At 37.4% G+C, this 27,710-nt stretch overlaps 2 protein-coding genes across 3 annotated transcripts in view; one reads left to right on the forward strand and one right to left on the reverse strand.

Moving 5' to 3' along the window:
• The window catches only part of APLF (aprataxin and PNKP like factor), an 88,107-nt gene extending 65,271 nt beyond the window's left edge, over window positions 1-22,836 (reverse strand). For both annotated transcript variants that reach the window (XM_027623754.1, XM_027623753.1), the window contains exons 1-2: window positions 22,527-22,836; window positions 7,779-7,850 (exon numbers count right to left, since the gene is read on the reverse strand). In XM_027623754.1, coding sequence (XP_027479555.1) covers window positions 7,779-7,822 — 44 coding nt within the window. In that variant the 5' untranslated portion in view covers window positions 7,823-7,850; window positions 22,527-22,836. The remainder of the gene's footprint in view (window positions 1-7,778; window positions 7,851-22,526) is intronic.
• Window positions 22,837-23,069: 233 nt separating this feature from the next.
• FBXO48 (F-box protein 48) lies at window positions 23,070-27,687 on the forward strand. Its single transcript, XM_027620529.2, has 4 exons — window positions 23,070-23,149; window positions 23,797-23,940; window positions 24,966-25,307; window positions 25,777-27,687. Exons 3-4 carry the CDS (start codon window positions 25,002-25,004, stop codon window positions 25,936-25,938), a joined length of 468 nt encoding a protein of 155 aa, XP_027476330.1. The 5' UTR covers window positions 23,070-23,149; window positions 23,797-23,940; window positions 24,966-25,001; the 3' UTR covers window positions 25,939-27,687.
• Window positions 27,688-27,710: the final 23 nt, after the last annotated feature.

Consider the following 27,710-nt stretch of genomic DNA (forward strand, 5'->3'; position numbering starts at 1 on the left):
ATGCTGTACTTTGTCAAATGCTTTTTCTGCATCTATTGAGAGGATCCTATGACTCTTGTTCTTTCTTTTGTTAATGTATTGTATCACGTTGATTGATTTGCAGATGTTGAACCAACCTTGCAGCTCAGGGATAAATCCCACTTGGTCATGGTGAATAATCCTTTTAATGTACTGTTGGATCCCATTGGCTAGTATTTTGGTGAGAATTTTTGCATCCATGTTCATCAAGGATATTGGTCTGTAATTCTCCTTTTTGATGGGGTCTTTGTCTGGTTTGGGGATCAAGGTTGGTGGCCTCATAAAATGAGTTTGGAAGTTTTCCTTCCATTTCTATTTTTTGGAACAGTTTCAGGAGAATAGGTATTAATTCTTCTTTAAATGTTTGATAGAATTCGCCTGGGAAGCCATCTGGCCCTGGGCTTTTGTTTGTTGGGAGATTTTTGATGACTGCTTCAATTTCCTTAGTGGTTATAGGTCTGTTCAGGTTTTCTATTTCTTCCTGGTTCAATTTTGGTAGTTGATACATCTCTAGGAATGCACCCATTTCTTCCAGGTTATCTAATTTGCTGGCATAGAGTTCCTCATAATATGTTCTTATAATTGTTTTTATTTCTTTGGTGTTGGTTGTGATCTCTCCTCTTTCATTCATGATTTTGTTGATTTGGGTCCTTTCTCTTTTCTTTTTGATAAGTCTGGCCAGGGGTTTATAATCTTGTTAATTCTTTCAAAGAACCAGCTCCTAGTTTCGTTGATCTGTTCTCCTGTTCTTTTGGTTTCTAGTTCATTGATTTCTGCTCTGATCTTTATTATTTCTCTTCTCCTGCTGGGTTTAGGCTTTATCTGCTGTTCTTTCTCCAGCTCCTTTAGGTGTAGGGTTAGGTTGTGTATTTGAGACCTTTCTTGTTTCTTGAGAAAGGCTTGTATTTCTATATACTTTCCTCTCAGGACTGCCTTTGCTGTATCCCAAAGATTTTGGACAGTTGTGTTTTCATTTTCATTGGTTTCCATGAATTTTTTTAATTCTTCTTTAATTTCCTGGTTGACCCATTCATTCTTTAGTAGGATGCTCTTTAGCCTCCATGTATTTGAGTTCTTTCCGACTTTCCTCTTGGGATTGAGTTCTAGTTTCAAAGCATTGTGGTCTGAAAATATGCAGGGAATGATCCCAATCTTTTGGTACCGGTTGAGACCTGATTTGTGACCTAGGATGTGATCAATTCTAGAGAATGTTCCATGGGCACTAGAGAAGAATGTGTATTCCGTTGCTTTGGGATGCAATGTTCTGAATATGTCTGTAAAGTCCATTTGGTCCAGTGTGTCATTTAAAGTCTTTATTTCCTTGTTGATCTTTTGCTTAGATGATCTGTCCATTTCAGTCAGGGGGGTGTTAAAGTCCCCCACTATTATTGTATTGTTGTCAATGTGTTTCTTTGCTTTTGTTATTAATTGCCTTATATAATTGGCTGCTCCCATGTTCGGGGCATAGATATTTACAATTGTTAGATCTTCTTGTTGGATAGACCCTTTAAGTAGGATATAGTGTCCTTCTTCATCTCTTATTACAGTCTTTGTTTGAAAATCTAGTTTGTCTGATATAAGGATTGCCACCCCAGCTTTCTTTTGGTGTCCATTAGCATGGTAAATGGTTTTCCACCCCCTCACTTTCAATCTGGGGGTGAACGTATCTAATCTTCTGCAATTTATCTGTAGTTATAGAACTACTCCCTCAATCATCCAAGAACCAAAAAGAGTAAGATTTTCTTAAAATGAAATAAAAGCATTGACAGCTATGAATTTACCGGGAGGACATAACTAACCACTGGTTATGCAATCATTTATAGACAACACTGTCGATTTGCCTTTATAATACATTTTCTCCCTGCTGATACCAGACAGATTAAATTTAAATGACACACAAAAAAGCTAACATCATCTCCTCATGAGCATCTCCTCACACACTATTTCCAAGAACTGCTGAGAGCTAGAGTCTTTTTTAAAAGGAAGTATTAGAGGAAAAAAAGACAAATTCATCCAATTTAAAAGTATAAATTAGTAAATGCCCTAATCGCATTCATCTATCATTGTCAAGCTACATTTCTATTTGATTTGAGTTCTAATTTGAAGGAAAGCAGAAAAATATTTAATCACTTAAACATAATTTGGAGTACACAGCCTACAAAAGGGACTGTAACAAAGCATTTGCTCTAATTCATTTAAATAATTTTACAAAAACTTTTCAAAATAAAACTTCTCTCAAAATTTTATCACAGTTGTGTACATAACCTGCTTTAGCAGATCAATTTATTTGTGACTTATTAGAGAACAGAAAGTAAATGATATTTAGCACACATAAAGGTAAAATGAATGAATTAGAAGTTGCTCGTCTATCTCATTATTTTCAAGACCTTAACATTTCTATTCACAATTAAGGTCAGTTTAGAATTTTTCTAAATTTCTCTAAATCGCACCTTGAAGATACAGCTACAATAAATAGCTGAATAAATAAATAAATATATCTATTTCAAGGAGACAGGCGTTTTGTTGAAACTACATTAACATAAACAAGAAATCAAGCATTATATAAAGCAAAGGACCTATGCATACATCACCAAGTCCAAGAAGCAGTTTTTCTTCAACTGGTATGGTGTAAATAATTCATGGAATAAAATTCAAAACCCAATTAAATATTGTTCTAAAAGAACAATCAAATTCTAGTACTAGAGTTGTACATTTCCTTAAAAATAAATACACTTTTTCATGTCTTCCAGTGTCTGGTAGTTTGGCATTATGGAAGGAACTGCACCACACTGTACTATTCTCTACCCCTTTTTCATGTCATAAGGATTCCATAATAATTTTTTGAAAACATAATACAGGGCAACTGGATGGCTTAGTCAGTTAAGCGTCTGCCTTCGGCTCAGGTCATGATCCCAGGATCCTGGGATCGAGCCCCACATCAGGCTCTCTGCCCAGCGGGGAGTCTGCTTCCCCCTCTCCCTCTGCCTGCAGCTCTGCCTGCTTGTGCTCCCTGTCTCTCGCTCTGTCAAATAAATAAATAAAATCTTAAAAAAAAAAAAAAAAGAAAACCTAATACAGGTTAGATATTATGTGTGGACCCATCATACAGTTTCAGAAAAAGTTTATTAACTTCTGATGTCCCTTTTGAGTCCTTCCCTATCCCTGTCTCTTCTCAGTTCCCTCAGAGGTAATTATTATACCAATTGTTATGTTTATCACTTCCTTAGGAAATTTTCTTTATGGTTTTATCACCTAAGCTTATGACAGTGAATATTTATTTTGTAGAATTTTTAATCTTATGTAAATGAAGCTATACTGTATATATTCTTCCGAGGTTGCTTTTATCATTATGTTCCTGACTCTAATCCATATTTTTCATGCTTTCACTATAATTTGTCTTCACTGTTGTAGGATATTTCATCAAATGAATAGATCACAATATATTTATCAATTCCATTGTTGATGGAAATTTATGTTGTGTCTAGTTTTTTTGCTATGATATAAGCAATTTTGCTCTTCAGGTTCTTGTACACATCTATTGGTACTTATGTGTGTGTGAGGTCTGGCTTGTAGGGAATGCATGCCTTCATCTTTAGGAAATAATATCAAGCTATTTTCCAAAGTGGCCACAACATTTAAGCTCCCACCCAAACTTTATAACTATTCTACTTGTTCTACGTCCTCATCAACACTTGAAATTGTTAGACTTTTCATTTTTGTAATCTGTTGGGTGTTAGTATCTCATTGCAGTTTCATTACATTTCTCTACTTAATAAGAGGGCTGAGCACCTTTGTCATATTTACTAAACAATCAGATTTCCAATTCTATAATGTACCACTGAAGTCTTCAGCCCATTTTTCTACTGGATTATTTCTCTTTTTCTCATTGATTGAAGGCATTTGCCACATATTTTGGATATCATTCCTTTGTCAATTATATGTGTTTTAAATAACTTCTTCCTGTTACATTTTTCATTTTCATTATAATCCTTGATAAGCACAGGTTCTTAATTTTAATGTAATTGGATTTTTTTAAGACTTTATTTATTTGAGAGAGAGAGGGGGAGAGCACAAGCAGGGGGAGCAGCAGGCAGAGGGAGAGGGAGAAGCAGGCTCTCTGCTGAGCAGGGAGCCCAATGTAGGGCTCGATCCCATGACCCTGGGACCATGATCTGAGCTGAAGGCAGACACTTAACTGACTGAACCACCCAGGTGCCCCTGTAATTGGATTTTTTTCAGTCTTTCTTTTAATAGCTTATTTTAAAACCCTTCCCTACCCTAAGGTCACAAAGGTTTTTGTTTTTCCTATATAATCTAACAGTTTTATAGTTTTAACTTTCACATTTAAACCACCTAAAACTGATTTGTATGTATGGTTTGAGGTAGAGATCTAATTTTTTTTACCAGAAACAATAACAAACTCTCCCAGTACCATTTATTGATGAAAAGTCCTCTTGTCCAGCAATAAGCAATGCCAGGTCTGGCCCAAATCAAATTCCCACATATATAAGACTGAATCTAAGAGTGCTTTCAGTTGTAAAATTCTATCCAACTGAAGGCACCAAAACTTCTTGTGAAGAAAAATCAAGTTACTTTTAAGTTCAAGAATTTTTTTTTTTTTAAAGAAGAGATTACCAAATGGCAAAAGAATCCTGACTTGGGAAATATAATGAAAAAAAGAAAAAATACTGCACAGGTTTCAGAGAACCTGAGTTCTAATTCCCATTTGACAAACTTGCTGACTATGTAAAATTATGCATTCTCCAGAGAGCCTTGATATTCTACATTGTCAAAAATAATGCTACCAAGAAAAGGGTAAAAAATACTTATCTTTCTCCCAAGTATATAAGGTTACATTTACTAGAAAGTTTGTAAATTATATTAAATAATATTTTAAAAGTATAAACCAAGGTATGCATAAACAATATTATACCAAATTTTAGTTTCATATCTATAATCTCATGAGGAATTTTTGCTCTAGCTTCTAATTTTGTATCTACCACAGTTTGATACTCAAAAGACACTTGTTGACTTCATATAGTTGTTTTATATGAAGTATATATATGAATATACTTCATATATTTATATGAAGTATATACATATATATACATATATATATACTCATATTTATATATGAGTACAGTCTAATTAAAGACCAAGTATAGGAGAAGGATGTTTTCGAAAAGGTATCTTCTTCTAATTAAAAAATTTACTAAACTCCTGTGCAGAAATTCGACCCACTTCACAAAATATAAAGTTTAACTCAAAGAGAGAATTTTTCATTAACAAAATTTTAATATAAGTATACTTATTTTATATTATTACTACTTTTTTGAATAATCATAGACGTTCAAAATATATCTGAATACTTTTCATCCAAGTATAGACACAACTCTAGTTAAGCATCTTTATTAAGCCAATTTGTAAAACATTCTAGTTTTTAAAATATAAGTAAGTTTTTCAATATTTAAGCATTAGTTAAACTGATGGTTTCCCAAATGGCCTACTTTTGATACATAAAAAATTTAATGCCGTGTAACTTTTGTGATAAGAAGGGTTTCTTCTTAGCACTGAGTAAATAAGAATGCAAAAAGAAAATCTAATATTCAATTGTTCACAATTCAGTTGATTAATCTGCTTACAAATAAATGTGCTGAGTTCTTAAAATGGATCATGTCATTGTCTACAACTCTTCTGCTACTACAAATTTTTCAGATGTTATTTGAAACAAAAGCAAAGCTTCAAAAACATCAAGAATTATAGGTATTAACCAAGGATCTGTCTTTATAAGTTGCATAAAGAATACTCTTGGCTTATTGATTTATTTTCTATGATATATGTATACATAGTAGGATTTGGATATTAATAATGCAAATCTAGAAAAGTCTATAAACCTACTTGCAGGGCTGACATTCTCTGCTTTGGTATCAAAAATAACTAGAAATCTAATCATCAAGGACTATTTAGATGTTACACTTTTCCAAAAGTAAGTACTCATTAGAAGTTCTCCATTTTGTTAACATGAATGATATAGTAAATTTAAATAATGTAGTATTAAGTACTCATTAGAAGTTCTCCACTTCGTTAACATGAATGATAGAGTAGTAAATCTAAATAATGTAGTATTAAGTTGTAAGTAATTCCACTTGAGGAGCCATGTGTATTATTTGCCATAATTACTATTTTGAAAAAAAGTAAATATAAAGTAATGATATGATCTATCAGAAAAGGTAGGATGGGAATTTAGAGATTCCTATATTCTCTACCTTAATGTGCTTCAGTAACAATAAAAACAAACTTGTTTATTTTAGGCCATAGTTGGTCATTGAAATGGCGTTAGAAATTAGGTGCTAGGGGGCACCTGGGTAGGTCAGTGGGTTAAGCGTCTGTCTTCAGTTTAGGTCAGGATCCCAGGGTCCTGGGATCGAGCCCCACATCAGGCTCCTTGCTCAGCAGAGTCTGCTTCCTCTCCTGCTCCCCCTGCTTGTGCTCTCTCTTTCTCTGTCAAATAAATAAATGCTTAAAAAAAAAAAAGAACTTAGGTGCTAGGAATAACATAATTTTGTAAAAATTCATGATATCTCCACTTTTAGACATGTCATGTAGAGTTCTCACTGCAGCATTTCTTCATGCATTCATAAATATGAATTAAGTACCTACTATGTACTCAGCATTATGCTAGATACTAAAGATACAAAGATGGATCAGTGTTCCTATACTCAACAAGCTTATGATCTAGTAAGTCTCATCTAAGAGGATAGTTGGAGAGGATCAGAGATGAACAGCTGACGGTAAATAAATGGGCTCTCACAGGAGAGCAGACTATAGATATCAGCACTTTTCAAGACACGAAGACAACGCACAATGATATACAAACCTTTTTTAAAGTATTTATTCAATGTTGAGATGGGGTTAATTCAGCTTTATTCAAAACTTTTCCAATACTAGAATTAAAAAGATACTTCTCAAATTTGAAAATAGCTCAACATAGGATAATAAAAGTACTTTATGTGTAAAAGAAAGAACTAATGATACCAAAGGCAGTGTACGTATAAGATGAAAATACATATAGGTTTAAAAATGTTACAAGTTAATGAATTTCGTTCCATAATAATTTTACCACCACGGCATCTAGTCCAAAACAGATGGACCCTCATACACGTTTTATTCTCCTATACAACACATTGTGCAAATGGAAAGGAATAATCACATAGTACATCCTCAGAAACTAATATCCCTACGATACATCAAATGCTCAAACTATAAAGCAAGCAATTAAAATTTTAGCCCTCAACAAGAACTTTCAAATTAAAACTATTTATGCAACCCTAAAGTTGAACAAGGTTTAAATTTTAGAAATATTCAATTCTACACACAGAGGTACAGAAATCTATTAAAATACAACCCTGTAACATTTAGGTGACTTCAGTCACTACCTCACCTCCCAAAAACAAACCATTATATAGTTATAGGCTTTCTTATAGAATCTTATTTGTAATACCCAGTCATAATGTATACGTGAACTGGCAGTCATCTTTCACTACAGTTCTAACTAGGTAAATGTAGCACTGTCTTATGGGAAAATAAATACTTTAAATAGTTTAGATCTTTATCTCCCAATTATCCTCTGGAAATAAGAAGGATATATTCTGACATTCATTCTCTATTTCCATAACCTTAGAAAATAAGCCACTTTAATCAGGAGCTGTGAAAAGGTGAGAGGCAAAAAGTTAAAAACAAGTCATGAATAACATATATACCGGTTTGATTCGAAGCTGACCACCGACCACCTCAAGAATGGCATGTCTTCTGGACACTCTCTTGTCTGTTATCTACAGGGGAAAAAAAATAAACATTTCAAACACAGCTACCTCCATAAAAAACAACAGTAACAACAACAACAACAAAACCCACAGCAAGGTTTCTGAAATTAGTAGGTTAGATATGAAATAGTCCCTCAGCAACTGCATATTAAAATGATTGTCCTCATTGAACAGATAATTAAACAACTCTGAGATTAAGGGATATGCCCAAGGTCAAAAGAAGAATAAATGGCAGAGCAGAGACCCAAACTTGGAATCTAACACATCCCAAAACTTTTCATGATAGTTTCCATTCAAGATAGACATTTTGTGGGGATTCTTATCAATAAAATTCATAAAATGAGAAAAAAATCTATATGTGGTGTACTTATTAAGAAACCTTTCAAATATAAGAAATATATAGTATGTTATGATGACAAAAGGATTTAAGGAGCAGCAGTCTGGTAAATATAAAGGGGTGACTACAAGTTTTAGGGTCAGGCAGACCTGCCCTGGAGCTCTAGGGCCATCAGTAGTAGTTAAGAGAACAGGAAGGTGGGAGGGGCAGTGATGAAAACCAAATACTCACATGCAGCAGAGATTATCATTTATATATGTGGGTGTGTATATATATAAAACTATACACACATATTAATATAATAATGTATAATGAATATATTTGCTTCCTGTTTTGAGCCAACAATGTTCTACCTACCCTCACAAGCACTTCCACATACCAGAGTTTAAAAATCATCTGCACTTTAAATGCTGAAATTGCCGGGCGCCTGGGTGGCTCAGTCGTTAATCATTTGCCTTCAGCTCAGGTCATGATCCCAGGGTCCTGGGATCGAGTCCCACATCAGGCTCCCTGCTCAGCGGGAAGCCTGTTTCTCCCTCTCCCACTCCCCCTGCTCATGTTCCCTCTCTCGCTGCCTCTCTCTCTCTCTGTGGAAAAATAAATAAAATCTTAAAAAAAAAATGCTGAAATTGCCAATTGAGCCTTCCCTGCAAGGCTATAAACACAACAGTTAGGATTGCCTTTGTTATTTGTGGCAGATACATAATGAAAACTTGTTAAGCACAAACTATACTTAACACCGTAATTATTCCACCCGTCTCTGGATCACCTTAGTATCTATCACTTCAACTCTGATTATCATCCACCTAAGGACCAAAATTATCAGTAAAAACAGACTACAGCAATGCCTAATTCAATTAACCCATTAGTTCTGCAAAAACTTGCAAAAATGTGGAAGTACCAGGAATCAGTACTCATTTTTTCAATCAGAGAGCAGTTCCGCATGTAAGACCATTGACTATATAAAAATAGGCACAGTAGAATGAATTCCATACATGTGTATCTGCAACAGCTCCAGTTAATTTTTAGAACATTTTCTAAAATAAAGTATCTTAAAAGTAGCCCACTTAAGTTATATACACTGTTGGCCACAACAGTTCAGAAAAGTAAATATAAACTAATTATCAGAAAGGAGAGAAGAGGGGTGGGAGGGATGGGGTGGCTGGGTGATAGACACTGGGGAGGGTATGTGCTATGATGAGCGCTGTGAATTGTGTAAGACTGATGAATCACAGACCTGTACCTCTGAAACAAATAATACTTTATATGTTTAAAAAAAAAAAAAAAGGAGAGAAGAAATTTGGAGGTTCCTATATTCTCCCCTATTGTGTGCCTTGTGAGCCAAAAACACCAGCAGTTACCTGATAACCCAATTTACCATGTGCAGATTTTATCATTTGCATAGAACTTTCACTTAAATGTTGAGATTCACCATAATACTGCCATAGCTATTATTCACATTTTACAAATTTGGAAACTGAAAGTCTAGAGAACTGAAGTAACTTGTGTAGGCCACTCCTCAAGTAGGTAGCACCCCAAATCCATCCTCATTAATAAAAATAAATATGTGGGGAAAATAGTCATATATGATTCTATACCTGCATATAATCACTCAGAAACAGTTTCAAGAAAAGAAAATTACTCTGTGTCAGGGAGTAAGAAGCTTCTAATTCTAACTTGGGTAGTAAGATCTCATTGCTAAATTCAACAATACAAATCCATTTGTAGCAGACTGTCAAATATAAAACCATGGCATGCAATGATGGTTCCTGTAATAGTCCAGCTTGGGTTTCTTTCTTTTTCAAACCATATTTTTGCAGGAACCAATAATGGACTTTTTCTCTCAGTGTTTCTTTGAAGTAGGCTTTCCCGACACTAGCATGAAAAAAAAAATATGAAAGCATAACATGACCTCTAGTGGACATATCATTCCGTAACAATGTAATTTCATGACAAGTTGTGCATTTCTATAGCATACCAAAAAAAAAGTGTTTTTTTAAAGAGCCTTTCAAATTAATGTTATTTGGGCATTTAGCTATAATAGTCCCTTTTAAACTATACCTCTAAATAATGAGTAAGTTAGAAAATAATAATTTATGTCCTCTCTACCAGAAGCTTTTAACAAATTATCATTGGGGCTTATTTTAATTTCAGGATGGGTGTGGGGAGGGTAGAAGGTAGAGGGTATGTGGAGGCTAGGTCATAAATAGATTACCCTAAGGAGCTGATGGCCTGCTTTATTAAACAGAGATCACTGTTCCTTGTGCAGAGTAAATATCTTACTACTACTTACTACTACTACTATAAGAAAATATATATTCTTACTACTATATTAACTGTAATAGCAATTATTTATCAAGACCAAGGCACTGTTCTGTTATTTATCATGTATTATCTTTTTTAATCTTCACAAAAGCTGCAGAGAAGACACTATTATCTTCATTTTATAAGTGAGAAATACAAGTACAGTGAGGTTAAGCAACTACTTAAAGTTACACAGCCAATAAGCAGCAGGACCAAGACTTGAACAGAAGGAATTGATTCTAGGGACACTCTTCCTTTTTAAAACTATATTTCCTCCATGGGGCACCTGGGTGGCTCAGTCAGTTGAGCATCTGCCTTCGGCTCGGGTCATGATCCCAGCGTACTGGGAATCCAGCCCCACATCGGGCTCCGTGCTCAGCGGGGAGCCTGCTTCTCCCTCTCCCTCTGCCTGCCTGTCTGCCTACTTGTGATCTCACCCTCTCTCTCTCTGTGTCAAATAAATAAATAAAATCTTTAAAAAAAACTATATTTCCTCCTTTATTATCATTACATAAAATATAATTTTTTAGATTATTTACCATCAGCTTAATTGAATATAAACTAGAACATATTAAAGAACTGGAAATAAGGCAGAATGACTATTTAATAAGCAAATAGACATTCTCAGAAAATCAAGCCCTAAATAAAGCTCCAGAAGGTCTTCAGGTTTTCAATTGGTCCTATTTATTCTAATGTCATACCCAAGTCTAACAAGATGTGTTATCTGAATTCCCGAGTCTATGGCCATACCACCCTGAACGTACCCAATCTCGTCTGAATTCCCAATTGTCTACTCACAGTAGACAATAAAGTGGATAGGGCTTAGTAGGCGGTGCATTGGCAATGGGGAAAAATGACTGATGTTGGTCTGCAAGTGGAAAGATAAAAGCTATAGAAAAGCAAAGAAACCCAAAGACTCAAAAAGACTGCACTGGCTAGAAGCTATTGAGAGTAGGAACCAATGGCATAACATAACTTCAAAAGGTACTAAATATTTACCCGAGTTTATTGATTACCCTGTTTAAATGAAAACTTTATTTGAAAGTCAGACATTTCACATCTTTAGAAAGCCATAAAAATAGTTAAAATAGAGGAATTCCAATTTCCTATCCAATAACTGTAGCCACCTAAATACTAATCATACCATACAAAAAATCAGAGATCAACAAATAGAACAAATAAAGCCACCTATATTCACATCTAAAGCACAATAGGAAACAGAGATGACCACAAAGTTTACATGTAAGAGGGGAAAGAAACACCAAATGCAACCAAATGTTACTATGCTGGAACAGAAAGTCAAGTGACAACTGGGAGGGAAGAAGAGAGGGAGTGAGAAGCTAGGGGTAAGCTGGGGTAGTGGGGCACAGATAAGATCACTCCCTAAAATAGTCACACCTTGATTGAGAAATAATGAAAATATATCTCACATCCAGCAGCTCAATGGTCCAGCAAAATTGGGAACAATTTGGGCATCAATATGAATAATGATAATAATGGAACACAACACACTTTGAATACAAAATAATCCATGAGTTCATACAGAACTCAAGAAAGGGGCTGAGGCTAGGGCTGGGAGGAAAAGCTCATATTCATAAAAGAATGCCAACTAATGAAGAAATGATCAAACCAGAAAAATCACTATTTTGTAACTACCAATATAATAATTGACTCAGTAAAGATAGACAGATGTTAACTTTCAGGTGAGTGCTTCATGGGAAAAAGAATATTCCTGAAGTCTCAAAGCATCATTGCACAAATTACTCACAAAGGGAATTGTGTCTTTACTGGAGAAGTCTGACAGACACCACCTTCCCAAAGTGATCACACAACATCATCAACAATTTTGGGGCACCTGGGTAGCTTAGCCGGTTAGGCCTCTGACTCTTGATTTCGGCTCAGGTCATGATCTCAGTTGTGAGACTGAGCCCTGCATAGGGTGTGGATGGGTGTGGAGCCTGCTTAAGATTATTCTCTCTCCCTCTCCCTATGCCTCACCCCTGCTCGCACACATGCACGCATGCTCTCTCTCTAAAAATAAATTACCTAGAAAATGTAGTATATGATTGTTAAATAACATAAATGAAGTATAATTTTATTTCAGTCATTTCAGTAAAATTAATAAGCTTCTTCCTATTTAGTTGTAATTTTGTTCACTTCTTTGTTTTAGACTAGGCACCACAAACTGGTAGCCAGGTTTTTCATTCAGGTTTTTCTTTTTCTTTTTTTTTTTTTTTAAGTTTTGCTTTGAAAAGTATATGTACCTTCCATCTCACCATAGACTCCAGCATCCCCTATAATCTTCCACTGAGCACACTTCACTATTGTATACCTGGCCTCTGCAGGCATTTGAATTTGCAACTTGTGATTTTTTTTTTAAGATTTATTTATTTGACAGAGAGAGAGAGACAGAGACAGAGACAGAGCGCACAAGCAGGGGAGTGGCACGCAGAGGCAGAGGGAGATGCAGACTCCCAGCAGAGCAGGGGGAGCCCGATGCGGGACTCGATCCCAGGACCCAGGGATCATGACCTGAGACGAAGGCAGTTGCTTAACCAACTAAGCCACCCAGGCGCCCCGCAACTTATGATTTAAACTATACCTGTACTTTTAGATGCCATTTCTTCACATGTGACATTGTGTACGAGATGCTGCTAGTTGCTTATCAATAGCTATTCATTTCTTCTTCCATACTAATATTTATTCCAGTTTTATTGAGGATAAGAATGTACCCATTTAAAAATATCCAAGTGCCCAGAATTCCCTGTAGCTATGAATGGCCAAATGACAAGCTCTAGCAAAGAATATGAGTGTGTATTAACCACATTTTCTAGTTTCTGCATCTAATGTTTTGGTATTTCGCATCTTGGACTAAGGAAGGATTACCTCTCCCAGGGTTATGGGCTTCTTAGAGACGGTAAATGACTCACCTACAAGTATACCTTTCATAAGCAAACTAACCAATCAGGAGCCTGTACTCCCAATTATGGCTTTACCTGGCTCTTATGCTGCCCCAATCACCCCAGGGCTAAGCATCAGACAACTAGGGGCAGCCCCTACAGCGCAGAGCCCCATAACATTATTCAAACTAGACCATCCTACACCTGCTTACTTTGCCTTGCCCATTCATTGCTGAGAAAACCATAAGAAAGGCTTTCCTTCAGTTCCCCTAGCTCTGCCTTCTGCCTTCAACCAACCTCATGTGGCCCTGCATGGCCTTGTGTGCCCTTCTTTCTCTTGGGAACTGTGAGTAATAAATTATCTTTTCAATGCCAAGCATCTTCTAACCTGTTGGCCTCACCATTCCTGAACAAAACAACAAAATCTCCATTTTAAAACAGTGGAGCTTCTGGAAAGATTATTGTCTTCATGATAACCAGGAACAGGCTCAGCTGGCATGGACTTTTTTTTTGGTCTCTGCCTTTTTCTTTTCTTACTGTGTAAATGGGACACTTCAAGGTACAGCAACCATCTCATGACTGCAGGCATGCAAGCCACCTGCAAAGGATGAAAAAGGAGGAACACAGAAGAGGCCATTCCTTGAGTATCTGCACTGGCCCTGGAACTGACTGCCCCAGAGATTTCTCTTACAAAACAAAGTTTTGATTAAGCTGCTGTTTGTCACCATTTCTGTTACTTGTAGCCAAAAGCAATTATGATTAATATCCTTTACTCCAACTGTTATATTGATACTGGACATCTAATAATAAATTCATGTATGATCAGCTAGTCAGAGAAGCTAACCAAATTGAACATTGAAGCCCCCCAACTTTTTTTTAATATTAAAAAGGTTGCATAACATATGGCAGGAGCTGAAGAATACACAGGCTAATGGGTAATGCTGAAATCACCCCTATCCTTTGTTTTTGTTTTTTTAATATTTTATTTATTTATTTGACAGAGAAAGAGAGATAGAGTGAGCATAATCAGGGGGAATGGCAAGCAGAGGGAGAGGTAGAAGCAGGCTTCCCGCTAAGCAGGGAGCCCCATGTGGGGCTCGATCCCAGGACCCAGGGATCATGACCTGAGCTGAAGACAGACGCTTAACTGACTGAGCCACCCAGGCACCCACCCTTATCCTTTGTTAACAAAAGATAAAATGATAGCAATTCTTCTTCAGATACTACAGAACAAACCAACCCTTTTTACTTGAATTCTTCATACTGTTTCTTGAACGGGGACAGGACCCTGTTTTTGTATCACTTTTGTATCGATAAAATGTGGATCCCTTATCTTTCATTTTCTGGGTCTAAATTGAATGTTTCATGCATTATGATAAGGACAAGTCTTTTCTCCCTGTCTTCATGTCTCGCTTTTAAGACATGAAGTTTGTGCTAAAAAAGATAAAGACATGAAAACATAAAAGAACTGTGATTTGCCAAATATTTATTTTTAGCATTTACTGAAGTCAAACAAAATGAAGATTTTCTTATGCTACTAGCAGAAATGCTTGGATGTTTTGAATTAAGGTCTCTGACCTATTTGTTTATTATTTCCAACATTCTAAAAATAAAAAACAAACCTGAATAAAGAAAAAGCATCAAAGCTACTGGATCCTGAAATAGAATACAATGGTATCTTTCATTTCACTTTTGCCTATATATATTTACTGAAAAACCAACAGCAGTTAATTTTTCTTAAAATGTTTCCCTAGAGAAATTTCTGAATATCACAGACATGTATAATGTATCTCATAAATACAATATCCCCATATAGCCTGGCTCCTATAAACATAAATGAACAGAGAAGAGGCAAGATTAGTTTTTTCCAATATAAATTACGTAACACACCAAATGCTTAAGATGATAAAAATTTTCTTGTATAATACTTCATAACTTACAGTGCTGTCACACAAGATTATCTGGTTTGCTCTATCAACAACAGACAAATAAAAAACTGACAAATTCAAACTTTTGTGGTAGAGAAAAATAAAAAAAAACCCTGGTATGGGATTTGGGCCTGTATTATGAGAAAACGCATAAACCTAAAGGAGCACAGGATCTATTTCAGACATAATTTACATAAAATATTTTCCTCAAACTTGTGTATGTGGCAGGTAAAGAAAATCTAAAATTAAGACTTGAATTAAGTAGAGACTAGTTACTGTAGTCTATGGCCATACCACCCTAAACACACCCAATCTCCTCTGATCTCAGAAGCTAAGCACGGTGGGGCCTGGTTAGTACTTGGATGGGAGGCTGGTTACTCTAAACCAGTTGACAAACCATGAAATTTTCTTATCAAGACTGCTTCCCAGTTATCAGATCCAGAACACACTCCAGAGTTCAATCAACACTGAGACTCTGTCATAACATTAGATAAGTCCATCTTATTCCTTAACATGGCAAAAGTTAGTTGATACAAAGTGTTTAATATTATTGCACTTGGAATGTACCAAAGTTCGTTTTCTGATATTAGCAAAGGGCAAGTTTGAGGAAACAAACTTGATTTTTGCCAGAGGGTCTCTAGACAGATTCCAGTAAGCTCTCTTTAAAAGGTTATTAATATACTGGATGTGAAATGGTCTTTGAAACTTGTGAAATACTTTCCCATAAGACTAATTGTATAATAGTAGTTAGGTTATCAGGCTACCTCACAAACATCTATTTAATCCACAATACTGGTGAAATATGGATCACTTAGATTTTTAAAAGTAAAATCCAATACCTTCTGAACTCCTAAGTCAAGGTTGCTGAATTGTTAGCCAATATGATGGAACTGTGCTGACTTGATGTCACTGAAATCTCAACTCAACCAACCTGTTTGGCTTGCAATGCTACTTGCAAAGTGAATGCTACCCAAATGTGAGAATCATCCTTATCATGAATATATTATGACAGAGGCAACATAATGAGTAAAAACAGAAGCAGAACTTAGGAAGACAAAACTGGGTTTAAACCCTCGAGACTTCAGTAAATTAAAGTTTCTCAATAGTTATTTAATTCAGTTCAGCAGACATTTCTTCAAGAATCATCTGTGCCAAGCATTATCAGCAAGTCTAGAAGAGGTTTCCAACTCTAATTTTGCAACAGAATCATCTTCAGAGTTTTAAAAAATACAGATACCCAAATGCTACCTACAGAATCAAATTACCAGAGGAAGGAACTCAAACAGAGGTATGGAGGCATGTAAGGAGATGGCATATTCAGGCTGAGTGTATCCAGGAGACAGTTTAGAGAGCTTCATTTAGAAATAAATAAATATATATGAAATTTATATGACTATATATACATATGAAAAGTAATTCACCATATACCTACCACCTATCAGAATGGCCAAAACCCAAATCACTGACAACACAAAATACTGGTGAGATTGTGGAAAAACAGGAAATCATTCACTGATGATGGGAATGCAAAATGGTATAGCCACATTGAAAGATAGTTGCAGCTACTTACAAAACTAAACACACTCTTACCATATGATCCAGCAATTGAGCTCCTTGGTATTTTTACCCAGATGAACTAAAAACTTATGTCTACACAAAACCTTGCACATGGATGTTTGTAATAGCTTTATTCATAATTGCCAGAACTTGGGAGTAACCAAGATATCCTTCGGTAGGTAAATGGATAAACTGTGGAACATCCAGACAATGGAATATTACTCATCACTAAAAAGCAATGAGAAGACATGCAGGAACCTTAAACACACATTACTAATTGAAACAAACCAATCTAAAGGCACCGGGGTGGCTCAGTCAGTTAAGCGTCTGCCTTCGGCTCAGGTCATGATGCCAGGGTCCTGGAATCGAGCCCCGAGTCGAGTTGGGCTCCCCACTCGGCAGGGAGTCTGCTTCTTCCTCTACCTCTCCACCCTCTCCTGCTCCTGCTCTCTCTCTCTTAAATAAGTAAAATTTAAAAAAAAAAAAAAAAGAAACCAATCTAAGAAAGTCTACATATACATAGTGTATAATTCCAACTATATAATATTCTGAAAAAGGTAAAGCTATGGAGACAATAAAAAGTTCAGTAGTTGTCAGAGGTTGGGAGAAGAAGAAATAAAGGACAGAACACAGAGGATGTTTAGGGCAGTGAAACTATTCTATGCGATACTGTAATAGTTGATATGTGTCATTACACATTTGTTAAAACCCACAGAATGTGCACCAAGAGTGAACCTTAGTGTTAAACTATGGACTTTGGATGATAATGACAAGTCAATATAGGTTCATCGACTACACCACTGTGGTGCAAGATGTTGATAGTGAGGGAGGTTGTGTGTGTGTGTATATGGAGGGGAAGAGGCAGAGGTATATATGGAAACTCTCTGTACTTTGCACTCACTTCTGCCATGAACCTAAAACTGCTCAGTAAAATAAAGCCTATTTTAAAAAAGAAAGATACATCCTATATAAAAGCAATGTCTCTGTAAGTTAAAGGGGAACAGTAATGTAATGTGATTATCCCACAAGCCTAGTCAGCACTTACCCACTCATCCAATATGTCATACACTTTCTATCGTAGAGGCAGGAAACCATACATCATACATCCACTTAGCCTGAAGGCCTTTCCCTCTCTACCACCGACTCTCTACCTACCAGACTTCTAACTGTTCTGACACTTCAAAGTCAGCTCAACGTCACTGAATTCTTGAAACCTTCCCTGACCCCTCATCTTGACTGAGGGTTCCTTCCAATACCTCTCTGTATCATGGAACATTCTTTTCTGTTCGGCTCATGCTACTGAAACAAAACTTTTAATTAAATGTGACCTTTGAAAAGTCAGAGGTTATATCTAAAAATCCAGATTTCTTACTACTCTTGAAAAGAATAGGTCACTGTTACCAGGTGGGTATGGGAGTGAATAGCAGGGACCACATTACGGATCCCTTTCCTTGTGGCCTTCCCAAAACTGAGGCAGTTGTCATCTATGACACTGCTGCGATTTATTTACTATCACCCCTGTTTTTCTTACTCCCTCCAATTTCACTCACTCAAGGTGCCGACCTGGCTCCAGTCCTCATTTGAGGTTGCAACCACTGTTTAGTTACCTGTTTCTCTGTCTCTCATACCTATGAAACTCTAAGTTTCTTGAGAGTAACAACTTGTTTCTCTTTCACCCCTCCATTCTGACTGGTATATATTCAACTACTTTCTGAATTCACTAAATTATTAGTCAATAAAATAGGAAAAATGCTAACATTTAATCCATCACGAATGTTGCTTCATATGCTTTAGCAGTTGATAGCACTGTTTCTTTACTACGCTTAAATTCACTTCAAAATTCTATATCCTTTTCACACCTAAGTTACAAGTAGGTTCTTGAGGGTTGGTATAATGAAAAGCAGAGACATGGAAAAGAAAGAGTTCATGTGCTTTGAAAGCCTACTATGTGCCAGGCACTGTACTAGGCTCAATAATTAAGGTGCCTGGTGGCGGGGGGAGGAATATCCAGCAGCTAGGAGTGCTTGGCACATCCCTGGGGACCAGGTAGGACCAGCATTCCAGAACAGCCAGTGAGCTTCTGCAACAAGCAGAAATAATACAGAGTTGCCAGGCCAGAGGAGTTACTGGTTATTTTGTGTAAACTTCGTAGGACACTTACAGCATTCTTACAAGTGGTGAACCCATGCCAGGAAAGAGTCTATACTAGAGCCCCTGACTATCTCCACCCACAACTGAGGGCCTCTTCTCTTTTCAATCAAAGCAGTCAATTCCATTACACCTGCCATTAGGAAGACTAACTAGATAGCTCTGTTGTCCTATTCCCTTGGAGGAAAAAGATCAGAAAGAAATGTGTCATATAATCCCTATCAAAACAGAAAAAGGAAAATTTGAAATCAGAAATAGTAGTTTTCACTTAATGGTATAACCAGCTTTTTAAAAAGAGTATAATCAGCTTTATTTAAGAAAAACTATAAAGTAAATAATTTGGCCTAAAGGTAGTCTGTTGCTTGAGATGCTGTACTGTAAAACCTTTTTTAAAAGTAAATTTTTTATTTAAGATAATTGTACGTTCACCTATAACTGGAAGATACAATACAGAAAAATCTCTTGTACCATTATCCCCAGTTTTCCCCAGTGGTAACATCTTGCAACACTATAATACAATATCCCATCCAGATATTGATATTGATACAGTCAAGATACAAAACATTTCCATCACCACAAAAATCCCTCATGTTGCTGTGTTATAGCCATACCAACTCCCTCCTACTCCCCTTCCCCCTTCTTGTAACTCCTGGCAACCAGGAATCTGTTCTCCATATTTATAATTTATCATTTTAATAACGTTATATAAATAAATTCATACAATATGTAACCTTTGGGATTGGCTGTTTTCACCCAGGATAATTCCATGGAGATTCATTCTGCTGTAAAACCTTTAACTGGTATGGACCATAAAACAGAATACAACCTAGTAAAGTAACCAAAGACCTTGGGTTCACTGATGACTCCCACTAAAGCAAACGGCACAAGAAAATTAAATTTCACTGTGCTCTGTTATCTGTAAGGGTTTTCCTGCCACTGTAAAGATGTAAAGACATTCTTATCAAATTGTTTCACCACCAAGCCCATTTTACACACTGGAATTATAAACCTTTATACTTGTACGGCCATGAAGGCTTGTGAAACTTATCTCCAAAAAACATGACTTGTTAAGTGAGTTCCAAAATCATCATTATTAATCATCACATAGTAATAATTAATCATTATATTATGAATAATTTACAATGAACTTCCTGAATTTTCCTACTTTAAGTCCTTGCTCTCTCACACTACAAAAAAAAAAAAAAAAGCCTCACGGGAATTGCTGCTGTTTGAAACATGCCCCAATGGTAAGTTGTTGTTGTTTGTTTTTTAAGATTTTATTTATTTGAGAGAGAGACAGTGGGGGGGGGGGCGGGGAGGCACAGAGGGAGAGGAAGAAGCAGACCCACTGAGCAGGGAGCCTGGCAGGACTCAATCCCAAGACCCTGCCCCGGAGATAAGACCTGAGCGGAAGGCAGACGCTTAACCAACTGAGCCACCCAGTCACCTCAATCATGTTGAGTTTTAACCACTGCAAAGAAAGAAACACGACAGCTCCGAAATCTTTAAAACCACAAACTGATTTGTTTGTTCTTCAAATTTTTCCTTCAACACATTTAGGACATTGTTCATAACCACTTCTAATAGCTGCCAAACTTGGCAAGAGAATCTCATCACTGAATGATTATTTGAAAAGGAGAAGCAAAATTCTGACCAGAGAGACTAACTTTCTACTCCTTTCTACTCCTTACCATTTTAAGACAGAAACCAACTAGGCTCATCTCACCTTAGCAAGCCTATAATACAAAGATCAAGCTACAAACAATGAAAGCGTCTGTAATCTGTTGCCATGTTTATAAAACATAAGCCTAAAATTCATCGATCTTTTAACCAGATCCACAGTACTCTGTACTGGTGATACAATTTGTTAAGCAAATCAAAACTCAATTGTCACCAGACATAAGATTTTTAGATGAAGCACATACTCTAAAATTTCATATATATGGAGAAAGAGAAGAGGGAGGGTGGGAGGAAAAAAAAACTCCCAGGCAGTTCTCTCAAATGTTTAAGTTAAATTATGGAGAAAAGTAACAGAATATTACCTAAACATGTAAGTAATGACTTGTCCAGTAAAAAAAATTAACAGGACCATAAGAGACTCTTAATCTCAGGAAACAAACTGAGGGTTGCTGGAGTGGAGGGGGGTGGGAGGGATGGGGTGGCTGGGTGATGGACACTGGGGAGGGTATGTGCTATGGTGAGCGCTGTGAATTGTGTAAGACTGATGAATCACAGACCTGTACCTCTGAAACAAATAATACATTATATGTTAATAAAAATAAATAAAATAAACGGCATGTAAACTTTAACTTTCTCAATAATTTTACTGCATATACACGTATGCACATGAACACATATACACACACCGCTTTAGGACAGACGTCCACATCGGAACCCCCAATTACCACTCCTTTTCCTCTCAGAGAAGGGTCCTAAGGCTAATATCAATGGTTCCACTTAAGACACTGCAGGTTAGCCAGGATAATAGTCCACACTCTTTACTCTGATATTAGCTCACCAACACAGGTTTGTCTCCAGAGCCTAAGAGAAAACTTCTAGAGAGCAGAGACCCACATCTCATTCATCTTTGTAACACCACAGTGCTACCATCTGCAAATGTGCTACAAAGAGTAGGCACTAAAGAAATGCTGAATGTTAAAACGACAACATATGTTTGAGGTAGAGACCTATAAATTCCAAAATGCAACCAGAAAATTTTCAAACTCCTAAACATCCTAAAGAGGGTAGAGAATATATAGCTCAGTGGCACTACGTGTCCGAAATCTTTTGTGTGCCCTTTAAATAAACACTCTATGGCTCCATTTTCTCATCCGAACAATGAAGATAAGAGCACCTAACTTCAGAGGATTTTGAATGGGTTAAAAAGCTGGTATAGGTAAAGTCCTTAGATCACCGCCAGGAACATTACACACTACGTAAGGCTTAGCTGCTGATACTATTGAAAAAGACTATTACAGTAAAAGTAAGGCTCATGCAGTCCGACAAGAGGCCAAAAGCTTAAAAGAAATTGTTCTAGGAAAGATTAAGATCAGAGGTTGGCAAACTTTTTCTGTAAAGGGCCAGATTCTACTATAAATACCGTAGCTGGTCAGGCCAAGAGACAATATCCTCAACCCTTGGGCCAATTATTCTCCCTGAAAGGCTAGCAGGCTTTTTGTTACATTTCACATTTTAAAAACTTAAGAACCATTCTTACTACGTGGGCCCGTATAAAAACAGGCTGGATTTGGACTCAGGGACTTTAGTTTGCCGACCTCTGGATAAGAATGTAATAATGATAATACAAGTCCGTGCTTTTTAAAGGCAACATAAGGAAACGTTTGTGAGTTGATTAAAGCTGACTGAAAAACGTGCTGCTCCCAAACTTCTAAAATCCAGACATGCAGGGCCGGTGTGGTGGGGAAGCCAGAAACGGGGAGTAGGGCTTCAGGAAACAGCGAGGACCTCGCACGGCTCTCTGGGTCCGGCAGAGCCTCCCTGCCACACTTACTCCCAGCAGCGGCCCGCGGCCGATCACCGTCTCCCCGGGGGCCAGGGCCACCCGGGGGCCGCCGTCCTGCGGCTGCAGCTCGAAGCCCCCGGACATGGCGGCGAGGACTACACCCCTTCGCAAGGAGACGGTCCCCGCAGCCGTTTCCGCCTTCCATGGACACGCGCGGGGCCAAGGCAGGCCCTCAGAAAAACGCAGGGGGAGGGGGAGCACAGGCTCCGCTCGAGTGTCTCCAGGCCTCGCTCAGCCGAGGCCCCAGCTCCGCGTCCGAGTCCCGCCTCCCCTCCCCGACCCGTGACGCGCGCCAGGATTCTTCCAACACTCCGCCTCAAAATTATTTTTTAAAAGCCCGGGTTAACCACCCCCCTACCCTTTCTCACCGCCCACCCGCCGTGGAGGATGCCGGGCCCTGTAGTCCTTGGCGCCTCCTTCTCCTCTCTTGCTGAGCCGAGACGCCCTGGTAAAACTACCACTCCCAAAAGGCAACGCGCGCATCTCTCTACGCCTGTACGAAATCCGAGTCAGCAAGGCGGAGCTACAGTGGGCGGGACTGGAGGGACTATGGCGAAGGATTCGAATTCCAAAGGATTTAATTCGCTGGAGGAGCTACCGAGGCACTGGAGGTAGGAGGGTCTTCCCTTCCAGCCGACGTCTGGACGGCTCAGCTTCGGCTCAGCTCCCTAGAACTGCGGTGACAGTCGGTGCTGACGGTTGTTATTGTCGCTTGTCATTGCTCCGTGTTCTTTGGACTCGGGCAGCTGCAGACTGCGCGAGACCCTCAAGGAGGGTGGTCCAGTGGGATGTGGGGTCATTCCTTCCGACCTGCGGGGTTGGTCTGCGCTGCCTCCCTACCCCTCCCTCCTTGTGACACCGGAAAAGGGGCGAGCTCTTACCGAACTAGAGAGGTAATTCAGCAAAGTATGGTTCATAAACAAGAAGGGGCAGAAGAGGAATAGTTGTCCAGGTATCCAGGCAAAACTGGACTTAAAAGAAGATGCCTAGTGGGAGTTTAAGAACCTCACCAAGGTACCCCCAACTGTTAAAATCAAAAAATTCATTTGCCTCCTGGGGAAGAACTGTAACGAGAGGATGCATTTTATTCACCATTGAGATTCTGGGACAAGTAACAAATGTTTAAATGCACGGTAATGTTCTCTTAATATGAAATTTTGTTCAAGAATATAGTAGTTTGGCTTGGTTTGTTTGATGGTGAGAGAGATGAGTTCCGTGGCAAAAACTTGCTCTTGACTCATGAATTTGTTTCTATCAGTTTGCTTTCTTACTTCCCCAAAACTTCGAGAGGAAGTTCTCTGTTGAGCAGAGGCATTAAAATTCTAACCACCAAAGCTAATTCGGATCATAAACAACCAAATGAATGGGAGCAACTGTGGCCTTGGCAAGTCCAGAAACATAGGTGAGTAACATGTCTAGAAAGGGGAATAATCATTAGCCGAATTAAAAAAAAAGTATTTAACAAACCCCTCTTCCTGCACTGTCTCACACACACACACACACACACACACACACACACACACACACACACACCCATTACAAAAGAAAGTGCAGCATGGAATAAACTGATTTTTAATATGAGCTGTCTTTATATGCAAAAATAGCTCCATGCTCTCAACTGATTTTGGAAGCCAACCCATCTTTAATTATATGCTGTACCTAGCTGAATTATAAACATTGTTTATAGCTGTTAGTTACATAATTATGCATGTAAGATAGCTTCAAGAGGCCATTTCTAAAACACTAATCTTATAACTGTACTGAATATTTGAGACCTTGTGTCATTATAACCTGGACTTCAACCTCCTGTCCGTTTCAGATAGTATTTATGTCATCTGTGAGCACCTACCCATTAGGTACAAGTAGATAAATAATTATATATACTACAAAAGTCCATCAGATTTATGATTAAATCATAGATTGTAGATGAAGAACTGAATGACAAGGCATCAGCGCCCACAGACAAGTATTTAGGAGTTGAAGAGAATTGAATCATACACATTTTTCAGAAGTATTTTTGACAAATGCTTGGAATCAAATAGGTTCCCACAATAGTCATTTCTACTATTAAACTCAAATTATAGTCTGTGAAGAATCACTTCTCTTTTTTAGATAATGTTCTCTGGGAGCAGAAAAACAAATGTTTAGAAACAAACCCATTTACTAAAAACATTTTCAAAGAAGAAGGGAAGTAACATGTGTTGAGTGCCTCCCATGTGCAATTCAGATGTGAAGCTAGATGCTTTACACATAATCCCTGTTAATCCTTGTAAGAACACACAGGAGAGATGCATCATTGGCCCCATTTTACAGGTTGAAAAACTCAAAGTTAAGGTTCTTTCAATCATACCCAGAACGTATCTGGTTCAGAGTAGGTTCTGTCATCTGATCTGAAGAGACTGAGCATGTTTAAACTTTGCCTTCTAGGTTACATATGAGGATAATCTGCTAAAACATCAAGCTATGCAGAAAAACTCCAAGAGGAACAATAATTCAAGACTTTCTGGCATAGAATTGAATTCTGTGGATGCTGAGAAGGAAAAAAAAGAGAGTCAAAATAACTTTGTTGAACTGCTGCCTCCAGAAGTTACTTTTAAAATTTTCAGTCAGCTAGACATTCGGAGTTTGTGCAGGGCTTCAGTAACCTGCAGGAGCTGGAATAACACAGTAAGAAACAGTGACTCCTTGTGGAAACCTCATTGCTTGACTCTAAGAGCTGTGTGCCAAAGAGAAATAGACGATGATCTAGAAAGTGGATATTCCTGGAGAGTAAGTTTAGTCTTTGTAGTCTGCAGTGTTCTTGACAATATGGTGGTAGGTTTGAGCCAACCCCACCTTCTGCCTGAGGAGGTAGGATTTCAGAGACGGAGTGGCATACAGAGCATGTTGGCTTTTGGAGTTGAAGTTGAATTATTCTTCTTCTCCTACAAACCACACCATCCCATCCATCCTTTTACATTTTTTTAAATCCTAAATTTAGGCACATTCCTCTGTTAGCTACTTCATTCTACTTTATCCAAAACTCGCAGCAAACTCCATGGCTCATTTTGCTTATGTACATGTATACATACGCCCACACACACACATACACACACAACACATTTATTAGTATATGTGTGTATCAGTGTAAATACTTAATCTTCTTTTCAGCCCTGTCAATCAGCTCCTCTAGTTTTAAACAAACTCACCGACCAACCACCTACTACATTCTTTAACAGTGATGATTTACCTCTTTCAGGTAATACTATTGAGGAATTACCAGAAGAGTAAAGTGAAACACGAATGGCTAAGTGGCAGATACAGCAACATATGTTCTCCTCTGAGCCTACCAGAAAAAATCATGTACCCAATGGATGTAGATACATGGGGGGAGATTCTAGAAGCAGAACTGGAAAGATAAGCCAGAAAACTACAAAGATCTTGTAACTCTGAGACTTTCAAACAAAAATGACTCTTAGGTTCATTTTTTTGTTTACCATTTTAATGGTTAACATTTAAAAGAAAACTAAGTAGAAAATATTATGAAAGTCAAACTTTGTTTTTATTCTGTACTTTCATAAAAATTTTTCTGGTTTTATTGTAAGGTAGAAAAATCATGAAATGTTGTGTATGTAGGAAATACTATACGGATAGAGTGATTTCAAAATGTATTGCTTCATGTATTTGTATCAGCATATTGCAGTACTCTAATGACAAGAGAGTTTGATTGGTATTTTCTACTGAATAGTAATTCAAAAATTCAGGAAACCATTTGAAGAAACTGATTAGAGATTCATTCAGCAGTAGGCATAATTAGGCTCTTAACTGGAAGTAGACAACACTAGGAAGACTACCTAAATGAAATTAATCACTATATATTTAAATGTAGAGTGTAATACACTTATATTTCAATAACTTTAAAATGTCTATTTCAGTGGAATCAGATTGAATTGTCAAACATTGAGCCCATCTTAAAATTTGTTAAACTTGTGGTTTAGTTTAAAATTAACCTGATCAGAAGGCTAAAACTTGTGAGACTAAGATTCCCATTACTTGCCTACAGACCTGGAACTGCTCTCAGGGACAATGGAAAGTTTCCGGTAACACTTGAACTGCCACACTGTTTTTCTTGGTAAAAGCTTTCTTTCTAACAGCTTTATAGCACCATCTAGTGTACGCCTCGTAGACAACCAAGGCAAAGGACTTAAGGTCCTTTTTGTTTTCCTCACATTTAAAAGAAAAAAATATATATTATTTTAGAGAACGCTATATACCTGACTTAAGTTTATAGCTCTTCAGGAACCTTCAGTTTAACTTTAGTTCTCTTTTTCTTAAAAGTAGATGGTATAGTACTCACTATACCAGATTGTTCGTTCTGAATCTGTGGTCAGCATCATAGTAAAAAGTGTCTACAAAACATTTTAGTTAGTATGGCATTTTCTTCTTAAATTGTGCTCCATGGCACAAAAAAGAAGCATCCAGGAAACCTGTATCTAACAAATAGACACAATATCAGAAAGATGCCTCATTCTATACAAATTCCCCTCGTTAGATCAAGCAGGTGAGGATCGGCTGGAAGGGGCCTTGAAGATCAGGCAGTGCAGTCTCTAGGACTAGTTAACAATCCCTTCTAGAGAAATTCCTCTCACACTCCCACCCACCAAACTCTCTTCTTGGCAGACTCTTTTGTAAAACTTACCCTCTTGACCTGGAAACCATCTCTAGATCCTACCATTCTGGATTAAGTGACCTTCAATGGAGTTCCCATAGTTCTTTGCACATACCACTCTTAAAGCTGTCTACTACATTAAAATGTGTCTGTTTTATTTGTCTGCCTCCCCTGTTAGACTGTGAGCTTCTTGAAGGCAGGGACCATTTATTTATTTTTATGTTCCCCAAACCTGGAATATAGTAGGTATTCCATAAAGATTTGTTAAATTATTTCTGTATTATTTATTTTAATCCTACCCAGATTGTATAATAAAAATAATTTGCTATATTGTTAGTGGACAAGACTGTACTGAAATGCAGTGTGCAACCCATAAGGTAGATGGGATGCTTACTATTAATGCAAATACATGAATAATTGTTTTAGTCTTCTCAAAAGCTGTAAGAGAGAAACAGAAAAATAGAAATGTTTTGTTTTATGTCTTGGAATAAACACCTGAAAATCAACTTAACCCAAAAGTATCA

The sequence above is a fragment of the Zalophus californianus genome, chromosome 8 (assembly GCF_009762305.2).
Source record: "Zalophus californianus isolate mZalCal1 chromosome 8, mZalCal1.pri.v2, whole genome shotgun sequence".
NCBI lineage: Eukaryota > Metazoa > Chordata > Mammalia > Carnivora > Otariidae > Zalophus > Zalophus californianus.